This window comes from Bison bison, unplaced genomic scaffold (genome assembly GCF_000754665.1).
Source record: "Bison bison bison isolate TAMUID 2011002044 unplaced genomic scaffold, Bison_UMD1.0 scf7180017864452, whole genome shotgun sequence".
In the NCBI taxonomy this organism is placed as follows: domain Eukaryota; kingdom Metazoa; phylum Chordata; class Mammalia; order Artiodactyla; family Bovidae; genus Bison; species Bison bison.
Genome location: NW_011495014.1, coordinates 3,752,476 through 3,774,526, shown reverse-complemented (window position 1 = coordinate 3,774,526; position 22,051 = coordinate 3,752,476). Strand labels below are relative to the sequence as shown.

The 22,051-nt window shown below is 34.3% G+C and overlaps 1 protein-coding gene across 5 annotated transcripts in view; it reads left to right on the top strand.

The window, feature by feature from the left end:
• SCN2A (sodium channel, voltage-gated, type II, alpha subunit) overlaps window positions 1–22,051 on the top strand; it is a 140,200-nt gene that overhangs the window by 109,508 nt on the left and 8,641 nt on the right. For 3 of the 5 annotated variants that reach the window (XM_010858951.1, XM_010858949.1, XM_010858952.1), the window contains exons 17-24: window positions 5,156–5,276; window positions 9,213–9,367; window positions 10,518–10,691; window positions 14,115–14,237; window positions 15,432–15,713; window positions 16,977–17,034; window positions 19,602–19,735; window positions 20,106–20,210. In XM_010858951.1, coding sequence (XP_010857253.1) covers window positions 5,156–5,276; window positions 9,213–9,367; window positions 10,518–10,691; window positions 14,115–14,237; window positions 15,432–15,713; window positions 16,977–17,034; window positions 19,602–19,735; window positions 20,106–20,210 — 1,152 coding nt within the window. Of the gene's footprint in view, window positions 1–5,155; window positions 5,277–9,212; window positions 9,368–10,517; window positions 10,692–14,114; window positions 14,238–15,431; window positions 15,714–16,976; window positions 17,035–19,597; window positions 19,736–20,105; window positions 20,211–22,051 lie in introns of all 5 variants that reach the window. The other 2 variants (XM_010858948.1, XM_010858950.1) reach the window with 1 other exon arrangement.

Below are 22,051 nucleotides of genomic sequence, written 5' to 3'. Positions count from 1 at the left end.
CCCACGGAATGTAGCCCACCAGGCTCTTCTGTCCATGGGATTTCCCAGGCAAGAATACTGGAGTGTGTTGCCATTTCCTTCTCCAGGGGATCTTCCCAACCCTAGTCTCCTGCACTGGCCGGCAGATTCTTCACCACTGGGCCACCAGAGAAGCCCTAAGAGAGCAGTATACTGAACTCTAGTACAAGGAGTAGGAAAGGAGAGAAGGCTGTGTAGAGAAGGTTTGGGTAAGCAGTGGTAGAATGGTTTCAGTAAAAACTCATCTATAATTTTATCCTGGAGAACATATAAATCTTCAAGGGAAAGTTTTCCAGTGGGAGAGTGATTAAAGGATTTTTAAAAAGCTCTAAATATCCTTAATGTAAGCAAAAACAAGTTGACCAAACATGAGTCTTTGGGACTGAAGGATTATTTTTGCCATCCCAAGAAAGATATTTGAAGCTTTGCCATTTATGGGTTACAGAATTTTGTAACATGTCTGTTATAAAGACAAAAATGATTATTTGAATAATGTAAAACGATGATAATAACAGTTTTGATTTTGCTTTTCCTCACTAAGAAGAATAATTCCTTTCTATTATTAATGTGTCACTTTGGCCTATCCTGTAGGAACCATAATCATCACTCTCATTACCTTGATATTAAGATTTTTCACATAAAATGACCTAGAATTCCTTAAGTATGGGCTAGCATTAGGATCCACATGGATCAAAGAATTGTCATTCTTGATGACCAAAATAGATATGGAATACTTGGTTTAATCTATATTTTAATTATCTCTCTTTTTAAAAAAAAAATCCCAATTTATTTTATTGACTAGGATTAGCATATACCTTTTGTCCAAATTATATACTTTATTTATTGATTACATTTTCTTAGAAATATCTTAACTTCATAATAAGAAAAAAAGTGTACCTTTGAAAAACTTAATAGAAAATGATGTTTTCTGTCCCTTTTCTGTGTTATGTTTTAAAAAATGCTTCTACTTTCTGAAAGGACTATGAGTTTGGCAGATTTCTGATAATAGTTTGTCAATGATGTGGAAAGTAAAAGTTGGAAGTATAGTGTTTAAAAATAAGAAATGAAATATTGTATCTTGATATTTATTAGATCATTAAGCAAAATACAATTCTGCCCTGCTTAACTCCTATGATTATGGTGACCCAGCACTTTGAGGAACCTAGCAGACGTTCGGTAGTAAGAACCCTGTAACATGAAATTTTCACTTAAAAAAAAAAGTTCAGCTAATATTTCACCTGAAAATAAATGATTGCCAATGCCAGGCATAGCAAATAATTCTCTGTGCATGTTTAATTTCTTGACTATCCTGACATTGGGGGACATCCATATTTTAAGGGTTGAGTAGGGAAGGGCTGTACTAACAGTATCATTCAGTTCACTTGTCTTCCAATAAATAAGCAAGATTATAATAAGGGAACCTAAACATCTAAATTTTACCAAAGCAAAGAACTGGTTTTATTTCTAACTGGTTAATTTTTTGCTCTCTTACTCATGTGGAATTTTGCAGTGAATTATGCCTACATTGGAAAATTTACAAAGAAGCTTTATTTGAAAGTTATTCTTTTAAGTATATGAGTACTAATAGTTCCATATAAATGATGTACATTTGACAATTCTAATTGGTGAATTTGTACTGTAGTTAGAATTAATCGTGATTACGACCTTACCTGAAGCTGAAAAGTTTTATATTCTTAATTTGACTCATTTGGATTTTATAGACTCTTTATGCATTTTAACTGTTTTAGTTAACACATTTTATAATATTATGATATTTGCCTCATGTGGTTTTAAGAAAGTCATTGAATTGTTGTCAGGAAAGGTTTTATAAATCAGAATTTCTTGCCTACATCTCAAGATTGTTATTTAAAGTAAGCTTTTTAATGAAATGTCCCAATGTATATTTAACTTTATATTAATACATATAAGAATATGACTATAACAAACTAATACTAAGTTCATGGTCATGACGCCTAGGAATCAACAGTATTCCAAGCACTATCTTGAACCTACAATGTTTAGTTACATATCACATCTACTAAATGTTTTAAATTGATAAAGATTGGCTTAACTCATGAATCATCAAATAGTTTTCTAGGGAATCCTAACAAAGTGGGATACAGAAGACCTTGAATCCAGCTACTAACTCAGTATGCCTTTTGACAAGATAATTAAAGCCACATTTCTTTCTCTAAGTAGACACTGGATTGGTTGGTGTTGAGGATTAATGTGTACCCTAGCTTTTTAATTTGTAGACCAAGTAAAGGTATTCAAGTAATACATGTAACAGGTAGTTCCTGTGCTCTTCCACTTGAGGAGGAAGATGAAGAAGGATAAGATTTCCTTAGAGAGACTCCATTCACTGCTGGGATTGTAGATCCATGTACATAGAGTAGAAGGAGGGAAAACATTGTCAAAATGAGTTAGTGTTAGTTTTCCTGACTCCAGAATTAAAGTACAGTTTATTTATTTAATAGTTTATTTTATAGTTTCATCTTAGGTCTGATTAATTGGAAGCCTGATGTTTAGACAGCACTTCATTACTTACGCAAGTTAGAATCTGAAAGAGATTTGTGTTTCTCTGTACTAACATGAGAATGTTATGTGTATTCCCTTGAATGTGAATATAAAAGATAGGAGGTGTTAGAAGTACTTAGTGGCAGAACAAAAGAGTTCCTGAGTTGGGCATTCATTCATTTATTCAAGGAACATCTATTAAACACAAACATTAGCAATAGTTCCTAGGGATCAGAGATGGCCAAAACATGATCTTTGCTTCAGAGGGTTAAGCTAGTGAGATACATATTCTAGAAACACAAAACTTTTATGTTGCACCTTTAAAAAATAATCTGACCTCTAACTATACAAATATCTGACTTCAATTAGAAAAATATCTAGTAATTCAGTGTCGGTACTAAGACACCACATTAAACGAAAGGTATTGTAGTTGATGCTACAGAGATCATCTGGAAACTTTTGAATATTTTAAACCAAAATTCCATGGAATGTTGTCTGGTGACTTCTGCTAGTCACTATCAAGGACTAGCCTTCATTCTGTTACGAAGAAGCTCCTTCATTCATTCATTTTTAATTATTTAAATTAACTTTAATTGGAAAATAATTACAATATTGTGATGATTTTTGCCATACATCAACATGAGTCAGCCACTGGTATACCTTTTTCCCTCTATCCTGACCCTCCCTCCCACCTTCCCTAAAGAATATTTATAGAGTACCTGAGCTATATATAACTAGCACTGCTGCAAGTTCTGATGCAGCCATTCACCAGTATGGAGCACCCTGAAAATGGATCATCAAAGAAATTCTCTAGGGAATCCTGGCAAAGTGGGGTACAGTAAGCCTAGAATCATCCCCTAATCCCTAACCAACCCGTAATTGAAGTGTGATCCTTTTTCCTAAAAAGAATGTTTTCCATTTCTTGTTTGGGCTGTTTGTAGTTAGATTAGATATAACTAAGCTTCACCTATTCTGATTACCTATGTCATGTTTCAATATCCAGTAAATAATATGATCAATATTTCAGGTCCCAAATACTATAACATCTTCATGTAAATAAAACTGATAGGATAATTTAGCTATAAAGGATAGGAAATTATAAAAAGTCATGTAATATTTCTTCTTAGAATACTGTACATTCAAATTCTAAAAACAAAGATATTATAAGTATCTGTCCAGTGTTATGATATAATTGGTAGTAGAAAAAGAAATCAATAAACTTCAAGTGCCTTATAATATGTAATCCTTAATTTTAAATGGTTTGGTTGAATTTAAAAATAACCCTGAACTAGTTTTTTTTTTTTTTTTTTGAACTAGTTTTAATGGAGGAGACATATGATATTTATGCTTCTATCAGTGGTATTGTTAAATTACACACAAAAGTATTTTCTGTTATATCTATAGTGTGTATAAATATGTTTACTTTATCAGTACCACTATGCCAAGGAAATATTTCATATAAAGAAAATTATTTTCAGAAAATAAAGGAACCAGCTTCTTAGGGAAATCTATAGAACCCTTAGCCCAAATATAAATCAAATGTTTCTAGTACTGACTACAACATCTATTTTAGAATGGGTTCAACATACTTCAATGTGCATTTTATCATGTGCTTACCTCATCCCCTTTATAAAGTAGCTCCTATCAGCTCAGCCATTTCCTAATGTTATACACTAATAGTAATAACATTGTAACAGGTCCGAGAATGCTGTGGCCCAAACTACTCTGATTCCATGTGGCACTCATACCTGGCCCTGTGTCGTTCCTGCAGCATTTTAAGACCGGGTTAAAGACTGGATCCCTTCATTTATGCTGATCCCATGAACGACCTGACTTGGCTAAAGTTTATTGCATTTCAAGATTTAAAGCAACTTCTTTCTATTATATTTTTCTTTTGGTGGTATTTGATTTAACTTAAAGGAAAACAAAACAACAACCAAAGATTCATTTCTGCCTTTATTAACTGGAGAGGTAAGAGTGCCAGAGTAACAAGTAGTTTCCAAATGCACAATGAAACACAGGAGTGCATTGGCCAAAGAGAATGCAAACAATCGGCTCTTGCTATAAAGCTAACAATGTGCTGCTCTTTTCAGAATTAGAAAATTAGAGAATATGTTTAATAACAACCAGTGGTATATGTTTTCATGTCAATGAAAAGTGGATAAATTTAGACTTTGCTGTTTATGTGCGTTTGATCAAATCTTTTCTGCATTTGACATGAAAATACACTTGTGCAGCTTCTGTTGGTTGGGTCACAATTTTAGAATAAAACCACCTAAACTACTTCACAAAAGCGAGATCGCAGACTACCATACGACTCTGGCAGCTTATGTAAGCTCTGCATGATTTTATTTCAGAATCTCTCTCTATAAAGGAGCTTAATCAAAGATTACTTAAGTGGTTAGCACCACATTTTTAAAGAAAAAAAAAATACTGTGGTGCTGAATCTAATCTTGTGACCCCCCACCTTTACCAAAGCAGACTGGCATTATGTTTAAGAGATTCTTAAATTACAGATCAAGGAAATGAATACAGAAGACTTAAGGGCACGCCTTTGGAATTTTTATATTATAGATTAAAGAAACTATTTTAAAAGCTTTTCTGTGGAATTGATTTTCAGAAGCTAAATGCAACTAGTTCATCTGAAGGCAGCACAGTTGATATAGGAGCTCCCGCTGAAGGGGAACAACCTGAAGCTGAGCCTGAAGAATCTCTGGAGCCTGAAGCCTGTTTTACGGAAGGTGAGGAACAGAGCATGTACGCTGCTTAGACCTCTCTGATCTAGCCGTCTCTTCCCTCCCTCCCTGGCTCGTTCTAATCCTCTATAGGTATCCAGCAACTGTACATTTACGTGTTTGTTTGTTGCTTTTTCTATATCAAAGCATAGATGATTTTTGAAAAATGAAGATTTAATTTATGGCATCAGATCCAGTTTTCTATCTTTGTGAATCCTGTTCTACTCTAAGAAATGCTGCTAACTATCTGGGTTTTTTTGGTGGCCTTGTAGATAGAATCTTTGATAGGCAAGAAAACCCAATCATACATATTTCTCTCTGCCTTTAAAAAAATAAAAGAAAAAAATTTAAGTTGAAGGAGTAATTTATTGTTTACTGTTTTGTCAGGTTATAATGGTACGAATTGATTAATTTACATTTAAAGTGTCCATGAACACTTTGCCATTTGATACTGGAACACATTCTTAAATAAATGTGGTTATGTTATTAAAAAGGAACTGTCCATGAATAACAATTACCTGTATCTGTCAAGGTCAAATATATATTATTAGTTCTGAATGATACTAGATAATCAATAATGAAATATCAAAATATACTGAGTGATACAGTATGGGGCACCATGTCATTGAAGTAATACTAAGAGGATTTTGTGAAGAAAGCTAAAATTATGTTATTTGAGGTGTGGATCAGTTATCTCTGGAACAATAATGTGTACCAAACCACTCAAAACTTATCATATAACAAAAATCGTATCTTTGCTCACAAGCCCATGGCTGGCAAGATGATTTTGCTGATCTTGGTTGGGATTAGTCCTAGAGCTGAGGTCTTAGATGAGACAATTGCCTGACTCAGCTCCATCCACACTCTGGCCCAGGCTTGTTCTCATGGTGAAAGCAAAGGAGTGAGAGAGGAAGCCTAAATGCCAAGCACTCGTCAATCCTCCACTTACATCAGGTTTTCTCAGTCCTGTTCACCAAAGCAAAAGTGCAATCCAGATTCAATGTGGGAGTGTACTACAAACAAAGAGGCATAAATATTAGTACAATAGCAGACCATGACAAATCTCTATTGTAGGTACAGAACTGTTTCTCTAAAACCCTAGGAATCACTTCATCCTTAACTCATTTTTTTGGTTAATATCTATTTAATAATTCATCCTATGTCTTAGCCCCAAATTCAATATCATATAATAAATGCTTAAACAAAAGTTTATTTTAATAATGATGATAGTAATGCTATTTAATTACAACTAATTCTAGAAGTGTTCCCTTCATTTTCATTTCATTTAAGAACATTAAAGCTGTTTAATTTGAACTTTAAGCTAATTTTAAAAATATGTGATTATGCAAGTGTCAAAATTGATGTCAATAGATTTAAGAGTTTTGCAGATGAGTACATTACATACACCTATTGCTTTTGGACTTGAATGCATTAGAGAAAACAAATATTTATGTATTCATTGTCAATTTTTAAATTATTTCAGAGGAAGAGATATTTTTTCAGCATGTTATGAGGGAAACCACTTTTTTCTACTCTTTCTTCCAAAATTCTGCACATATATCAGTGAAGTTAGTTGATTTTGAAAAAAAATTATGACTTCACAAAATATTCAAGAGGTTAGATATATCACAAAAATAATTTATGTAGCATTAGTTGTTATTCTTTCCCAGACAATTAGCTTATTTTTAGGGTCACAATATATTAATAATAATATTTATGGTAATATCAACATTTGTTTTTTGTGAAGTTAAAAAACATTTCAGTATGAAATATAACCAACCATAACATTATAGAACACAATAATAAAAAATACATAGACACTCACCAACCAACGAGAAGGCAATGGCAACCCACTCCAGTGTTCTTGCCTGGAGAATCCCAGGGACGGGGGAGCCTGGTGGGCTGCCGTCTTTGGGGTTGCACAGAGTCGGACACGACTGAAGCGACTTAGCAGCAGCACCACCACCACCAACCAACTTTAGCAGTTTGAATATTTTTGTTTTATTTGCTTCAGGTTTTTTGTTTAAGAATAAATCAGATACAGATTTGACCCCTTTTGGACCCTTTCCTTATCCCATCCTTTGCTTCCCTCTCAGAAATGAACCAGTGTCCCAAATTTAGCATTTATCCTTCCTGCTAACATTGATCTTTTTATATTGAACAGTATTTTTTCATCTCATATCCTCTTTAGGGGAAAAAAATAATAATTTCAGTTCCACCTAGTTCCTTACAAATATTTTCAAGGCATGTTACTCTTCTTAATCCTTTGGGAGACAGAAATGTGAAAAAGATCACCCTCAAAGAAACAAGAAATATATGCTATTTATTTATTACTTGAAACACTAATAATATTTAAGAGGACTTCATTAAATTTTCATGAAACAAATTATATGATCTGGCTGACATTATAAAGTAGCATCTGATAAATATCTGTGCATTAAAATCTTATGCTTCTTCAAAATGAGGTTTCTACTTTTCTATTCCTTGAACAAGAGGTCTCTGTCAGAGTCAAACCTCTATGTCAGGAATCTTCTCTTTCTCACACCCCAGCGCCCCCATATACATGTGCTGCCAGGTCCTGTTACTTAGTAGACTCTTTTGCCCCTGACCATTGTCACCACCATCACCCTTGTTTTCACTTTCTTTCATGTTACATTGACTGAATCTTCTAGACTCTTGACTACTTGTCCATCTTTTGTCTTCTAGCCATCTGATGCCTTGTACAGGCATAGATCATTCTAAATCAATATTCTTATCAGGTAAATCTTCATAACTCCCAAATAAACCCTTTAGTGTTGTCCCCATTAGATAGCACACAAAATCTAAGTTCTCTAACTGAATCGTTCAGGTCCTTTTCAGATTGGCTCTAGCTGTCTTTTCTGGTGGTAATTCCCAATTTTCTGCTTCATACAATTTCCAAACTTCCCTGCCACCAAACTTTATTTATTTCATTGCTTCTCCATTCCTTTGCAGCTCTATGTATTAGAGCTGATTCTAACACATCCTTCAAAGTTTAACCCCAAATCCACTTCTGTACAGCTCAGTATTAGGAGTTAACCTGCTGGTAAACTCTAACAAGAGTTTTCTTTCTATAACTATGATATCTATGGACAAATCTTCCCTAACGAAATGCATACTGTGTTTAGAGACACAATGCGTTTTGCATATTCTAGTATTATAATTGTCCAGTATAATTCCTTGAATAAACAAGTATGCAATAAATATTTGTTGAGAAGCCTTTGATCTAGTAGACCACAAAAGTGTTTGTTACCTTATTGCTGATAATGGCTGGAGTTGCAGAAACATACATATTCAATAATAGTAGGATCTTTATATCAATTCTTGTTTATCTCTGGTTATCTTATTTAGAGAAGTATTATGAAACTTTCCAAAATTCTATTTAGTGAAGTCGCTCAGTCGTGTCTGACCCTTTGCGATCCCATGGACTATAGCCTACCAGGCTCCTCCATCCATGGAATTTTCCAGGCAAGAGTACTAGAGTGGGCTGCCATTTCCTTCTCCAGGGAAAATTTTATTTACTTGTGACTAAAAGGGAAATGTTTACATTGTATCATTAAGTGAACTAATTAGAAATCACATATAAAGTTCAAATATGAGTGGAATTATAGGATAGGGATAGGATGGAAATACTAACCTTTGGTGATTTCTTTCTTTCTCTTGTTCTGTACTGAGGTTTTATAATGTAATACATTATACTATATTATTAGACCATTATAATAGCCCCATAAGCACTAAAAAATAGTTTTTGGATGAATGATTTTAAAATGTGTAGATGATTTCTATGTCTACAAGTGAAAGCCATCTTAAAAAATAAAGTTATTTATAATGTATCAGGTAATAATGTAGGTGAATCTCCCACCCACACAAATATGCATAATCAAAGAGTGATATTTTTTCTTCATTTGCTTTGACATATTTTAGACTGTGTGCGGAAGTTTAAGTGTTGTCAGATAAGCATAGAAGAAGGCAAAGGGAAACTCTGGTGGAACTTGAGAAAAACTTGCTATAAGATAGTGGAGCATAACTGGTTCGAAACCTTCATTGTCTTCATGATTCTGGTCAGCAGTGGGGCACTGGTAGGTAACATGATCTGCTCCTTTACTTTTACCTGAAACCCTTTACCTTTCCCCTCAATCAACCTCCTATTGCACAAAAAGGTGTTTTCACAAGAAGGTGTTTGTGAAGATGAGAGACATTGTATGATATTTTTAGCACAGTGTGAGGGGCTCGCTAAGTAGCAACTTTTATTGTTCTGCCGTAGGCCTGAGATTGAATCAAATTTAGATCAGTATGATTTTTTGTGAATATTTAAAGTATGACCTTCTAACTTTTAGTCATCAGAACCAGTTCCTATTAAGAATCAATATGTAGACAGGGTATGGGATTATCAGCTAAGTATCAATCTGCTTAGCATAAGCTCCATTGCTCTGTTCATGCCAGTTCACTAGGGCCATCCACATTGAAGGGTAAATAGATTAAATTACCCACAAGCAGCAAAGTGAGATCATTACAGACTTATTTTATATCTGATTTCACTCAACAGAATGGTCAAAAAACCAACAAAAATAAAAACCAATTTCTCCTTTCTCCTTGATCCAGATCACCAAGTCCTGATAGTTTTTCCAGTAAAAGGATTGAATTATTAATAGACAAATGCTCTTTTCATTCCAGAAGACCCAGGGACTCCTGCAAATGAGTTCCCTTGCCCTTTCCAAAGAGCTCTGCAGAATAGTGGCAAAGGGAGGTTGCCACTAAGGGACAACTATATTCATGCTCAGATTGAGCTAGAGAGATAGAGAAAGCAAAAGACTAATCCCTGCCCCTTCCCCAAGCTAAGGGGCTCTTTGTCTTACATTTTCATCACTAAATGGGTTTAGGGTTACAGTCAAGCACCTCTGCACTGAGCAAAGCATATATGCTCGCAGATGGTTTTGTGCCTCCTATTGTAGACAGAAGCAGCTGGCAGTGTCTCAAAAATTTTAAGCTCTGATGGGATATCCTGATACCAAAATTTAAAGATTATTTGAATTAATTTGTTGGCTGAAATGCCCAGTTAAGAGTCACTTGCATACAGACAACTATAGAGCAAAATGCAGCTCTGGGAAGCATGAAGTCTTCCAGCCTTAGGTGCCTGAAAAGATGCTTGCAAGCATGAGTTTTTCTAATAAAATACCAATTAGAGACAGTTTATGACAATGAAATTCAATGGAGTTTTTTCACTTACAGGCCTTTGAAGATATATATATTGAACAGCGAAAAACCATTAAGACCATGTTAGAATATGCTGACAAAGTTTTCACTTATATATTCATCCTGGAAATGCTTCTCAAGTGGGTTGCATATGGCTTTCAAGTGTATTTTACCAATGCCTGGTGCTGGTTAGATTTCCTGATCGTCGATGTGAGTATTCTGCATGTTATTGTTTCATTTCACTGGCATGTGAATGGTAACTTCTAGTCCTTGCTTGGTGTCTGGCACACAGTAGGCACTCAGTACAACTGCGGGACCCCAAATATAAATGATGGGTCCCATCTTCCCAATAAGAAAATGTCCCAAAGCATTTTTTGCCAGAGTTTCACAGACAAAATAGTTAAATTAATATTTAAAATCCCAAGTTACACAAAGGAATATATAAATGTAGAAATTTTGCTTTATCACTCTCACATATAACTGTATTTAAATTCTTCACGGGCATCTTTGATGTTCACATTTTTGTCATCTCCAGAACCTGTTGCAAAGTGTGTCCTGCAGGTGTATTAGTAATCACAAAGGAATATGAAAGTCCAAGTAGCAAGAGACATTTCTTGATTTATATGATTATAGAAACAGATTAGCTATGAGCCAATTACTTAAGAGTTTTATGAAACTATATTGGTGTTGAAAATAATGTATTAATAAGATGCAGTGCCAGAAAGTAAGAGGCTTTAAAAATATGAATATGAGTTTATTCCCTTACTTTTGAGGGAAATTTTTGAAGAAGATCTTAACCAGACAAAATTTTAAAAATCAATTTTATTTAATTTTGAAGATATGCTTCTTAAATGCCTTTAAATTAATAGTTAATTTTGTCTAGAAATTTAAGGCCTTTTGTCTAGGAAAAAACTAGGAGAGCCAGAGGGAACAAGGGCCAGGAAACCTGGAGGGAGGGAATAGAATGATACTCAGATTAATTAAGAAGAAAGACACTGAAATTTTTAGGAAAGAAAAATGTGTGTTTTAAGTACTGAACTTTAAGATAATATTCTGTTGATTATAATAACTCCTTGGCAATTAAAGAAATATTATGATATATAAAATTTACATATACCAGAAAAAGAGAAAAATGGACTCTTTCATGGAGAAAGTTAGTTTTTATAGTTGTAGGTGAAAAAAAATTCAACTTAATTTAGTAGGAGCTTTCTAGTCATCAAACAATTAAATTTATAAGAAATAAAGAGATTTCTTTGAATTTAAGAGACTAAAATATCTTTTCCTTTTGCTGAATCTGCATAAAGCAAGCCTATTATTTATATTAACATATAAAGCTACATGCAGAATTATATCAAAAGTTTACTGGTGATAAAATGACAATAATACTTTAAATCACATGTGTTTGAGCACTACAAGCAAAAGAAAAACATACCATGACAATACCAGTTCTTTTATTTGTATAATGAGATTATGGATGATACTTTATTTTCTGTCTGTGGTTATGATACACTGTAAAATTTTAATAAACATATCTTATGTTTACTATATCCATGTAATAATAAAGGCATTAAGTCAACACTACCTAAATATAAAAAAAATCTTAAGAGAAATGTGTGAGCTGCTATTCATGTTACCTAGTGTATTCTGATGTTTACCTTCTTGGATTTAAGAAAATTATTATGATAATACATTAAGCTAATTAATACCTTAATTTATATCAAACATGTTTATCAATCATCTATTTTGTATGGAAGACACAAATACGTATGCCATTTTCTGGGCCTGTGGGAGCTTACAGGCAAGTAGTGAGGATAGATATGTATACAATGAGAAGATGACATCTCTATTAGAAGTTTCATCTGCTTCGCTGAGGAAGAAGCACAGGCTTCATGAGGGCAGTGCAGTGTGAACTGGCATTTGAAGGATGTCAGTGTCAGCAGGTACAGATGAGGCAAGGGCATCAAAGCCTTGAAGACACTGCTGCGTGCCAAGCAGGGCTTGTTCAACCACCAAGTAGTCCTATAGGATAAGTTCTGTGCCACAGGGTGAGGAAGAGTAATTGGTTGATACTTTGTAATTGGTTGATAAGAAACTTAAGTTGGAGAAGAGATTGAAGGACCTGAGATGTCATTCAAAGAGATTTATTAATACATCTATGATTTAGTGATTGAATAAAGAAGCTATTGAAGAGTTCTCGAAGATACTCTTCTGTTCAAAAGTATCTATGAAAAGTGAAAAGAAAAGCTCACCCAAGAAATTTGCTGGAGATGTCAGTGATGGAATGGAAGAAAATTACTATTTAGAGGCCAAAAAAAGAAGACCAGAAAGAGAAGATCTACATGTATCTCCTTTTCATATTTAGCAACACAAGACACATAAAATTGAATGTTTACTACTTCTTTAGCCAATAAATACTGTCCCTGTTCACAATTTTTTTCTTATGTCTAACTTTTATTTTTCATTCTTTAATTTATACCTATCTCTTTTTCATTCTGTCTTCAGAGAAGATAAAGTACTATAAGTCCTCATGTTTTATACCTAGAAAATCTTCACAATAAATGATAATTCAGTAACTTTATCTTTCATTTGTCTTTGAAGAGATTTGCAAAGCCTAAAAATTTAGATTTTAGGAAAAATATAGAACCTCCTTAAGACAATTTTATAGATTAAATTTTTCCAAATTTAATGGTTTTTCTATTTCATATTACATGTGCAAAATTAGTTTGAATAAGTCAAGTTGTGTTGTAAAATATTTTTATGTGCCTCATTTACTTCTCTTAAAAAAATGTAATACCACTAACACCATATTCTTAAAAGCTATATTACACATCTGTTCTCATTTTCCTGCTTTTGAAATTCAGGTGCACTTTAGGAGAAAATATCTTTTCTTTAGCTTATATAGTTTCAATGGGCTTTCTATGTATTTTCAAAGGAAATCAGACATTTCTGTGCCACCTGTGGCAGTTATTCTTTTCCTTTTTCACTGTAATGTTACAACTTATATCAACTACATTAGCCATCAGTATAAATAAGAAAACATTGTTCTGACAATTTCTAATTAGTTATACTAAAATCTCAACTTTTTAAACTTAATGATTTCAGTTTTCCCTAATGAATGATCTTAGGCCTTCACACTGACATTTACAAGACTAAAGCACTGCTTAGAAATCTAGATCTTTCTGAGTGTGTTTATATTCAGTCAACTGTGTCTTGCATACTTTGCTTGCATACTTGTACTAGGTTTTCTGTTCTCTTTCAGGTCTGCTAAATAATATGAGAAATGATAAAGTTTTATAAATCTATAGATGAAAATTTCATTTTGGTATCATTCTTTTTCTTTCTTTACATTTAATTCTTTTAAATTTTCTTGTCAAGAATCTTGATAAAAAGAGCATATATAGCAGTGGTTCTCAAAGTGTGGTTCACTGGCCAGTATCATTAAGCTTAAGTGGGAACTTAAGGAAATGCAAATTCTCAGGTCTCATCCGAACCTTGGCCAGCCATCTGTGTTTGCAACAAGTGATTTTGATGCTCACTAAGGTTTTGGAACTGGTTTATTGCATACAGCAAGGCTGAGTTGTGTAAGCTTTTTTGCCTATAAATAAGACAATTGTGTTGCTTTTTTCTGTATAGGTCTCATTGGTTAGCTTAACTGCAAATGCTTTGGGATACTCAGAACTTGGTGCCATCAAATCCCTCAGAACACTAAGAGCTCTGAGGCCGCTGAGAGCCTTATCCCGGTTTGAAGGAATGAGGGTAAGACCAAATGCTTTAGTATTTGTTGGAATTATAATTGAAAACAGGGTTTCCCTGATGGCTGAGGTGGTAAAGAATCTGCCTGCAATACGGGAGACCCAAGTTCCATCCCTGGGTCAGGAACATCCCTTGGAAAAGGGAATGGCTACCCACTCCAGTATTCTTGCCTGGAGAACTCCATGGACAGAGGAGCCTGGCGGGCTGCAGTCTATGGAGTCGCGAAGAGTCAGACACAACTAACACTTTCAGTATAAACTGCTGTTTTGAACCTTAGACGTGACACATCCAGGTTAAATTTGTCTTCTACATTCATATTCATGTAACCAATCAATCAGTAATATTTGTCAGACATCCATAAATGACACTGTTGGAGGCACTCACACAACATAATCCCTGAATGATGGCTTCTAATTAGAAGCAATGAGATTGCTTCTACCTAGACTTTTTTACTCTGTGGGAAATTTCTAGCATGTTGTGTAGACTTCTGATGTGAGTCAACATTAGTTATGTTCATTCCAGTTTATAAATGTGAAGGAAATCCCACTCACTGTAATTTGAAACCACCAAATCATTCCTCATCGTTTTTCTTCCCTGCTCCATATGATGTCTTCTGAGCCTTTTAAAGTCCAACCCTGGCCTTTTTGCTCTCAAACAAAGGCTGAGCTAGCTAAAAAGTAGGTCAGCTGTGGAAATCTAACACTCATTTAGAAAGGTGGTACAAAGGAACTGGGAGGCATTTGTACTGCCAGTTGTCATCCCCTGAGGCATAAAACCTGAGACTACATACCCTCAGCACTGAGGAAATTATGATGCCCTGTCCAGGTAGGTTTGGCCATTCAAAAAGGAACTTTTAGGTGTTTTGTGATGTTTTAAAATAGTTACTTAGGATTTTCTTTGAATGTTGCAGACACAACCAGAAATGGATGATATATGGAGGAATATGTGCTTCTGTATTTGTGTGTGTATGGTATCATAGAAAGGAATGGCTAGCTATTAAATTCTTTTCAGCTTACCAATTTAAAAACCTGTTTTACAGTAGCTATCTTAATTTTTTAAAAAGAGAATCAAGCTTTCAGTACTAGAATGATTTTTATATTTTCTCTGTTGAGTTTTCATGTATAATGACCTACATTTCTAGTTCTTCCATAGATCTGACTCTCTTTTCACTTCTTTCCCCATTCACTGCTGTGCCAGGTCGTTGTCAATGCTCTTTTAGGAGCCATTCCATCCATAATGAATGTACTTCTGGTTTGCCTGATCTTTTGGTTGATATTCAGTATCATGGGAGTGAATCTTTTTGCTGGCAAGTTTTACCACTGTATTAACTACACCACTGGAGAAATGTTTGATGTCAGCGTGGTCAACAATTACAGCGAATGTAAGGCCCTCATAGATAGCAACCAAACTGCCCGGTGGAAGAATGTGAAAGTCAACTTTGATAATGTGGGACTTGGGTATCTTTCTCTGCTTCAAGTAGTAAGTAACCACTTTATTATTATTCACTGTGATGTGTTACTAAAATGAATATAAAATTCTTCTTACTCATTGTTTGCAATACATATTTCCTTAAGCCCATCTGCCTAGATTCTTCCTTAATCGTGGATGAACTGTCTTTTTTGCACCATGTTGGAGACTGGATGGCTATATAAAGTTTAAAGTCTCCCAGACTATGCCTTAGGTTTCCAGAACAAGTCTCTGTTACTGAAATTTCTACGTAGATTCCCACTGTCTTCCCCAATCTGAGCAAAGTAGAGGCATTGGCCCGAGGATGGGATTGGAAAGGTAGGGGAGGGGTGGTAGATTTCTGTCCTTTGCAGATACCAGACAGTATCTAAACCCTTGGCAAGTCTCCACTCACCCAACTTTCACGAACACCATAACCAGATATTCCCCTCACATGGACTCCTACCTTGATTTCCATCTTCCTGCCTGTTGCTTCAATGCTTTAAGATAGGGAGATTGCTCTCTTGCAAACAAAAACCTTCCTATCAAGTCTATTATGCCTGCTATAATTTCATAAAATTCCATTTAGCTTCTCAACTGACCATTCTAAGTCATGTTCACACGCTCCCTGAGTTGATCCACTAACACGATACCCAACACTAGATGAATTCTGCAGGGTCCTGTGGCATTAAGAAACTGAAAAACAAATGTGCATGACTTGTCTTCAGAATTACTATGTCTCTTCAACCAAAAATTTTAAAAAGTAAATTGGAGTTAGGTATAATAGTTTTTAGACTATAAAGTTTCTTCTTATAGAATAATTGCCTCAAAATAGTATATTTGGTAATTTCAAGAACAAACCATCATGATTGGTGGTTGGTGATAATATCATTTAGAAAAGATAAGCAGAAAAGACAACCTTAAGATCAAATAATGCAACATATTTTTCAGTTTGTCTGAAGGTAATACTATATACACGAAATTATTTCATGTTGCATTCTTGTATATATACATAAGAGTCAAAGGTTGTTGATAATTGATTTTATGATAGCACATTGTTATAATCTATCATGATATAAGTATAGATGTTAAAGTCACATAGAAAGATGTTATGAAATATGAAGGAAGGAATTTCAATGCATATGTTTTAAAACTTTGCCAAAAGATTTTAAATGTTAATTTCAAACTATTTTATATACCTGTTTTTGAATAAATCCTGGTTAATAAATCTTATATTTAGTCTCTTCTAGAATTATAATTTGGGGAAAAAAATTCAATGGTGTGACTTTTTTTCAGGCCACATTTAAAGGATGGATGGATATCATGTATGCAGCAGTTGATTCACGAAATGTAAGTCTATTTAGAGGAAAAACTGTTTAATTAGATCTAGTGACTATTTCTACAGTGTTGTAATTTACTGATATTGTCAATAAAATAAAACCATAGGTCAATTTATACAGAATATCTGCATTAGAAAAATAAAATATTCAACCTTACATTACTTCTTTCAGAACTTGATTTGAATGTATTTCTCTGTTCACTGTGACTATTCTAACATATCTTTCCTAGTGTCTAGAATAGCAACTGGCACTTAAAAATTTGTAGATTCTATTTGTTCTATTTGTAAATAGAGATATTTTATTTTTGGTTCTAATAGTTCTAGCCATGAATTAAAAGCCCTTATAGGTGCTCTCTTCATCTGTCTCAGATTTCCTCCAGCTTTTGATATTCTTTTGTGATAGGAAAGTCTGAATAATGATAACAGAAAAAAAACAAATATAATCATATTTCTTTTCAGAAAGTAAGATTTTATGATAAAAGGGGCTTTCATAATGTATCTTACACACATCAGCACTTTTGAAATTTTTTGTGGTAATCTCCATATAATTTCTCACTATTTAACAATGAGGAGGGAAATCATGTTTTAAAAAAGAGATTGGTTTCTCATACATTGTCAGAGCATAGTAATTAAGCTCAGATGTTATACCCCTGACACCAAAAACATGTGGTAACTTAGAGAGAGTTCCTGAATTTTTTTCACCTTATTAAAAAAAAGAAACTATAAGAGCTTGACACCCTGCATTTTATCTCTTTTATTATCAGGAGTCCCATTTATAGGCTCTTTTGAATAATATTAATAATTTATAATTTATTACCACTCACTATGTTAAAGGCTTTCTTACATTATCTCATTTTCCAAAGCAGTTTCCTACCTATTTGATTAATTCAAAGTTCTCTCCACCTTTCTAATCAATAACCTACATGACATACAAATTACTTTAGGTTTCTTCCTTAATAACTTAGCAAACACTACTGTATTTTGTTGTTCAGATGCTCAGTCATGTCTGACTTTTTGCGTCCTTATGGACTGCAGCACACCAGGCTTCCCTGTCCTTCACTATCTCCCAGAGTTTGCTCAAACTCGTGTCCATTGAGTCTGTGATGCCATCCAACCATCTCATCCTCTATTGCCCCCTTTTTCTTCTGCCTTCAATCTTTCCCAGCATCAGGGTCTTTTCCAACGAGTCGGCTGTTTGTATCAGGTGGCCAAAGTATTGGAGCTTCAGCTTCAGCATCAGTCCTTCCAATGTTGATTTCCTTTAGGATTGACTGGTTTGATCTCCTTGCAGTCCAAGGGACTCTCAAGAGTCTTCTCCAGCACCACAGTTTGAAAGCATCGGTTCTTCAGAGGTCATACTAGTATATAATCCCTCAGCATTCAAACACCTTACAAAAGATGAAATTCACTTGGCTTCTAAAAGTATGGAAAGTTATTCACCCTTACTCTTGTTTAGTCAAGACAGAAGTGCAAATTTAAACCAAAATTAAATATTACCTACATACTTCCCTGACTGGCAATATTTAAAAGTCTGACAATATCAAGTACTGCCAAGAACTGCAAGAACTCTGGTATGCTGGGGGTGGGGTGGGGGAATGGGAAAACGGGTAAATATTCCTTTAAAAGGCTCCCTGGTGACTCAGATGGTAAGGAATCCACCTGCAGTACAGAAGACCTGAGTTTGAACCCAGGTTCAGGAAGATCTCCTGGAGAAAAGAATAGCTACCCACGCCAGTATTTTTGCCTGGAGAATTCCATGGACAGAGGGGCCTGGCAGGCTACAGTCCATGGGATCGCAAAGTGTCTGATGCAACTAAGTGACTAACATGTTCACTTTCATTTCTTTAAAAGAGTTGAGCATTATCAACATTATTCATACTTAAAAAAAAAAAACACAGAACTGTGTTGGATAAGAAAGCACATCATTGTTACAGAAACAGTACTTAAGACCTGCTAAGTACAATGGATCAATAGACTCATTCTCAGAATGGAAAGATACTACTGATGTACTTATGTCAACACATATGGTAATAATTCTAGTCTAGCAAGAGAAATATATAACAGAAATCAAACCCTTACTCTTACCTATTACTATTGGCCAGGTTCTATTCTAACACTTCTCATATAGTAATATATTTAGCCTTCTGAACGACCATATTAGAGTTGGTTCTGGTTTTTTTTCCATTTTAAGGATGAAGAAACTGAGTCAGAGAGAGTAAAATTTGAAAAATTTTAACAAAAACTAGTGTAACTGTAGCATCTCTTCTGTAGGAAGAGGAAGTCCTCACCCCGCATGCCCCACTGGGGTCTTAAAAGTGCATTCATATCCTAGGCATTTATTGGATGAAATGAATTTTAATTATTCAGACTTTTCTATGAGTTGTTTCATTTTCTCAAGTCAATGAAAGAGTTTGGAGACTCTTCAATAAGTGTGTTAAACTTGATCTTTCCTAAAATCTGTTTAACTTTTTAAAAATTTCCAGTGATAGAGATATGCTTTGAGAATTGAAAATTCACTGATGTCTTTTCTATGAAACAATTTTTAGGTCTAATGGTTATCATTTTTTATACTTTGTAGGTAGAATTACAACCCAAGTATGAAGACAATCTGTACATGTATCTGTATTTTGTCATCTTTATTATTTTTGGTTCATTCTTTACTCTAAATCTTTTCATTGGTGTCATCATAGATAACTTCAACCAGCAGAAAAAAAAGATAAGTATACTAAAACTTCATCTTTGCTCTAAAGTGCTAACTAAATATACCCCAATGTTTCTTTTGGCTCCAAGTACAGTCATTAAGAAGAAAGAACATAAAATTCAGAAATTATTTTGACTTAATCATCTATTAGTTTTTAAGTGATTGATAATTCAGATAGCTGAATTACTATCAGCTGTCTGAAAGTACTGATATTTCCAGTACAGAAATATGACTAATTTACACATTGAATATATGCATATCTAAAATACATGTTCTTTAGTAACTTTAGAATAGAATGTGGAGACATTTTTGACACAATTACTAATATGGATTTTATAGCTAGCAAAGAACATGATTTTTACAAGTTTTCCTTTCATTTCTTTACTTTGGAGGTCAAGACATTTTTATGACAGAAGAACAGAAGAAATACTACAATGCGATGAAAAAATTGGGTTCAAAGAAACCACAAAAACCCATACCTCGACCTGCTGTAAGAATAGCATACTTTCATCACTAATAAAAGCTATGTTATCTATCACTTTTATAGCCCAAATTGCTAGATACTAATTTTCGTGTATTTGCAAAACAGTTTTAGTTTGCCTTAGTAATGTGACCAGATAGCCTCAGTAGTCTAAGTATTTGGTATTTTTTAGATACATAATATGTAGAAATTATGTAATATATTTTATACACAGACATAAAAAATATATAAGTAAAAATGTTCAGGCTTATATACCAATATTATTCCATAGGATTGACATCACTGAGGAGCTTCTAATAATGTAGAAAAGAAAACATATTCATATGTACATAGTGTGTAAATATTGAATGTTCTCAGAGTGCAGTGAGGACCAATTGGGATAACTGATACGTCTTGGATATGCCCTATATTCTGTCCAGCTCTGCAGATTGAATGGAATCATTAATGAAACAAGTCATAGGTCTTGTTTGTTCCTGGTTTTTAAGAAAAATTTCCTATTTCCTCCAAGCATCTTGCCCTAAATCAGATGACATCCTTCTCTATGGCTTTTTATGGTGATTGTGATTGTATATTTGCCAGTGGCTACTGGTCTGTTTGGTTGCAGCAAGGAATTGTTGTCAGAAGAGTCCCTGAGATCTTTTATGTTTCAGAACTCCTCTCTGAAGGTATACATGGTACAAGGTAATCAAGTGTTCCCCAGGAATCATGACGCTATGATTCCATTAGTGATGATGTAAAACTAGCTAACCTAAAACTGGCCATGCCCCTATTCTGTTTGTAAGATAGCCAAAAGCCCAAAGAAAGTAGATAGTAATATTGGACAAAACATAAGGAATGTAGAATTTGAGCCTACTTTTTGAGAAATAATACAACTTGAATGGATAAAGGAGAAAAGCAAAGTAATGACTTATGTGAAAAAACAAACACTCCAAAGTCATGGAAATAAATATTGCAGTGAAAAATAGCGATATATTTTTGAAATAGTAAGTAGGAAACAAGGTTTTCTGGGTTAAATGAGTCAAGCCCACTATGAATCCGAATAAATCCATCTTAATTTATCCAAGTAAAAATACAATATCAAGTGCACAGCATGGTAATGTGAAGAAAAAGAGATTTTTAGAGACTGGTATGGGGGCGGGCAGGAGGAGAAGGGGACGACTGAGGATGAGATGGCTGGATGGCATCACTGACTCGATGGACGTGAGTCTGAGTGAACTCCAGGAGTTGGTGATGTACAGGGAGGCCTGGTGTGCTGCGATTTATGGGGTCGCAAAGAGTCGGACACGACTGAGCGACTGAACTGAACTGATAGGAAAATGTTAGACAAAGTAATGCTGGGCCTTAGACAAGAAGATGAACCCTTACATACAAGAAGATGAGTCCACAATATAGGGTCATGCCAATAGGACTGGAGATAAGTGAGCCAACAAGAAGCCTCAGTGGCATGAGGAACCTATAAAATATAGGAAAGGAGGGAGGACATATAGCTAATAAAGAAAGTAAAGCAGTTAATGTTTTGTGAAATTATTGATTCTGTTAATGTAACTGAAAGTCCTGTAAAGGCATTTGGAAAGGTGAGGTTTTATGAATATGGGATAAGGATTTTAGAGTTGTCATTGTCATACATAATTCAGTTGAGCTCTAAAGCATAGGTTCATTTTTGAAAGACAATTATAATATATCAAAAAAAAAAAAGTGGTGAGCGTGAAGCCTTGTGCACTTCACCATTATAAAAGAGGTAAATCAGTGAAAGAGTGAGATTTATTAGTAAGGCAGCACATACATATAGATAATGAGAAAAAAATTTTAATGGCTGTTTAATTACGTCAGATAACATGTAGATTTACTTT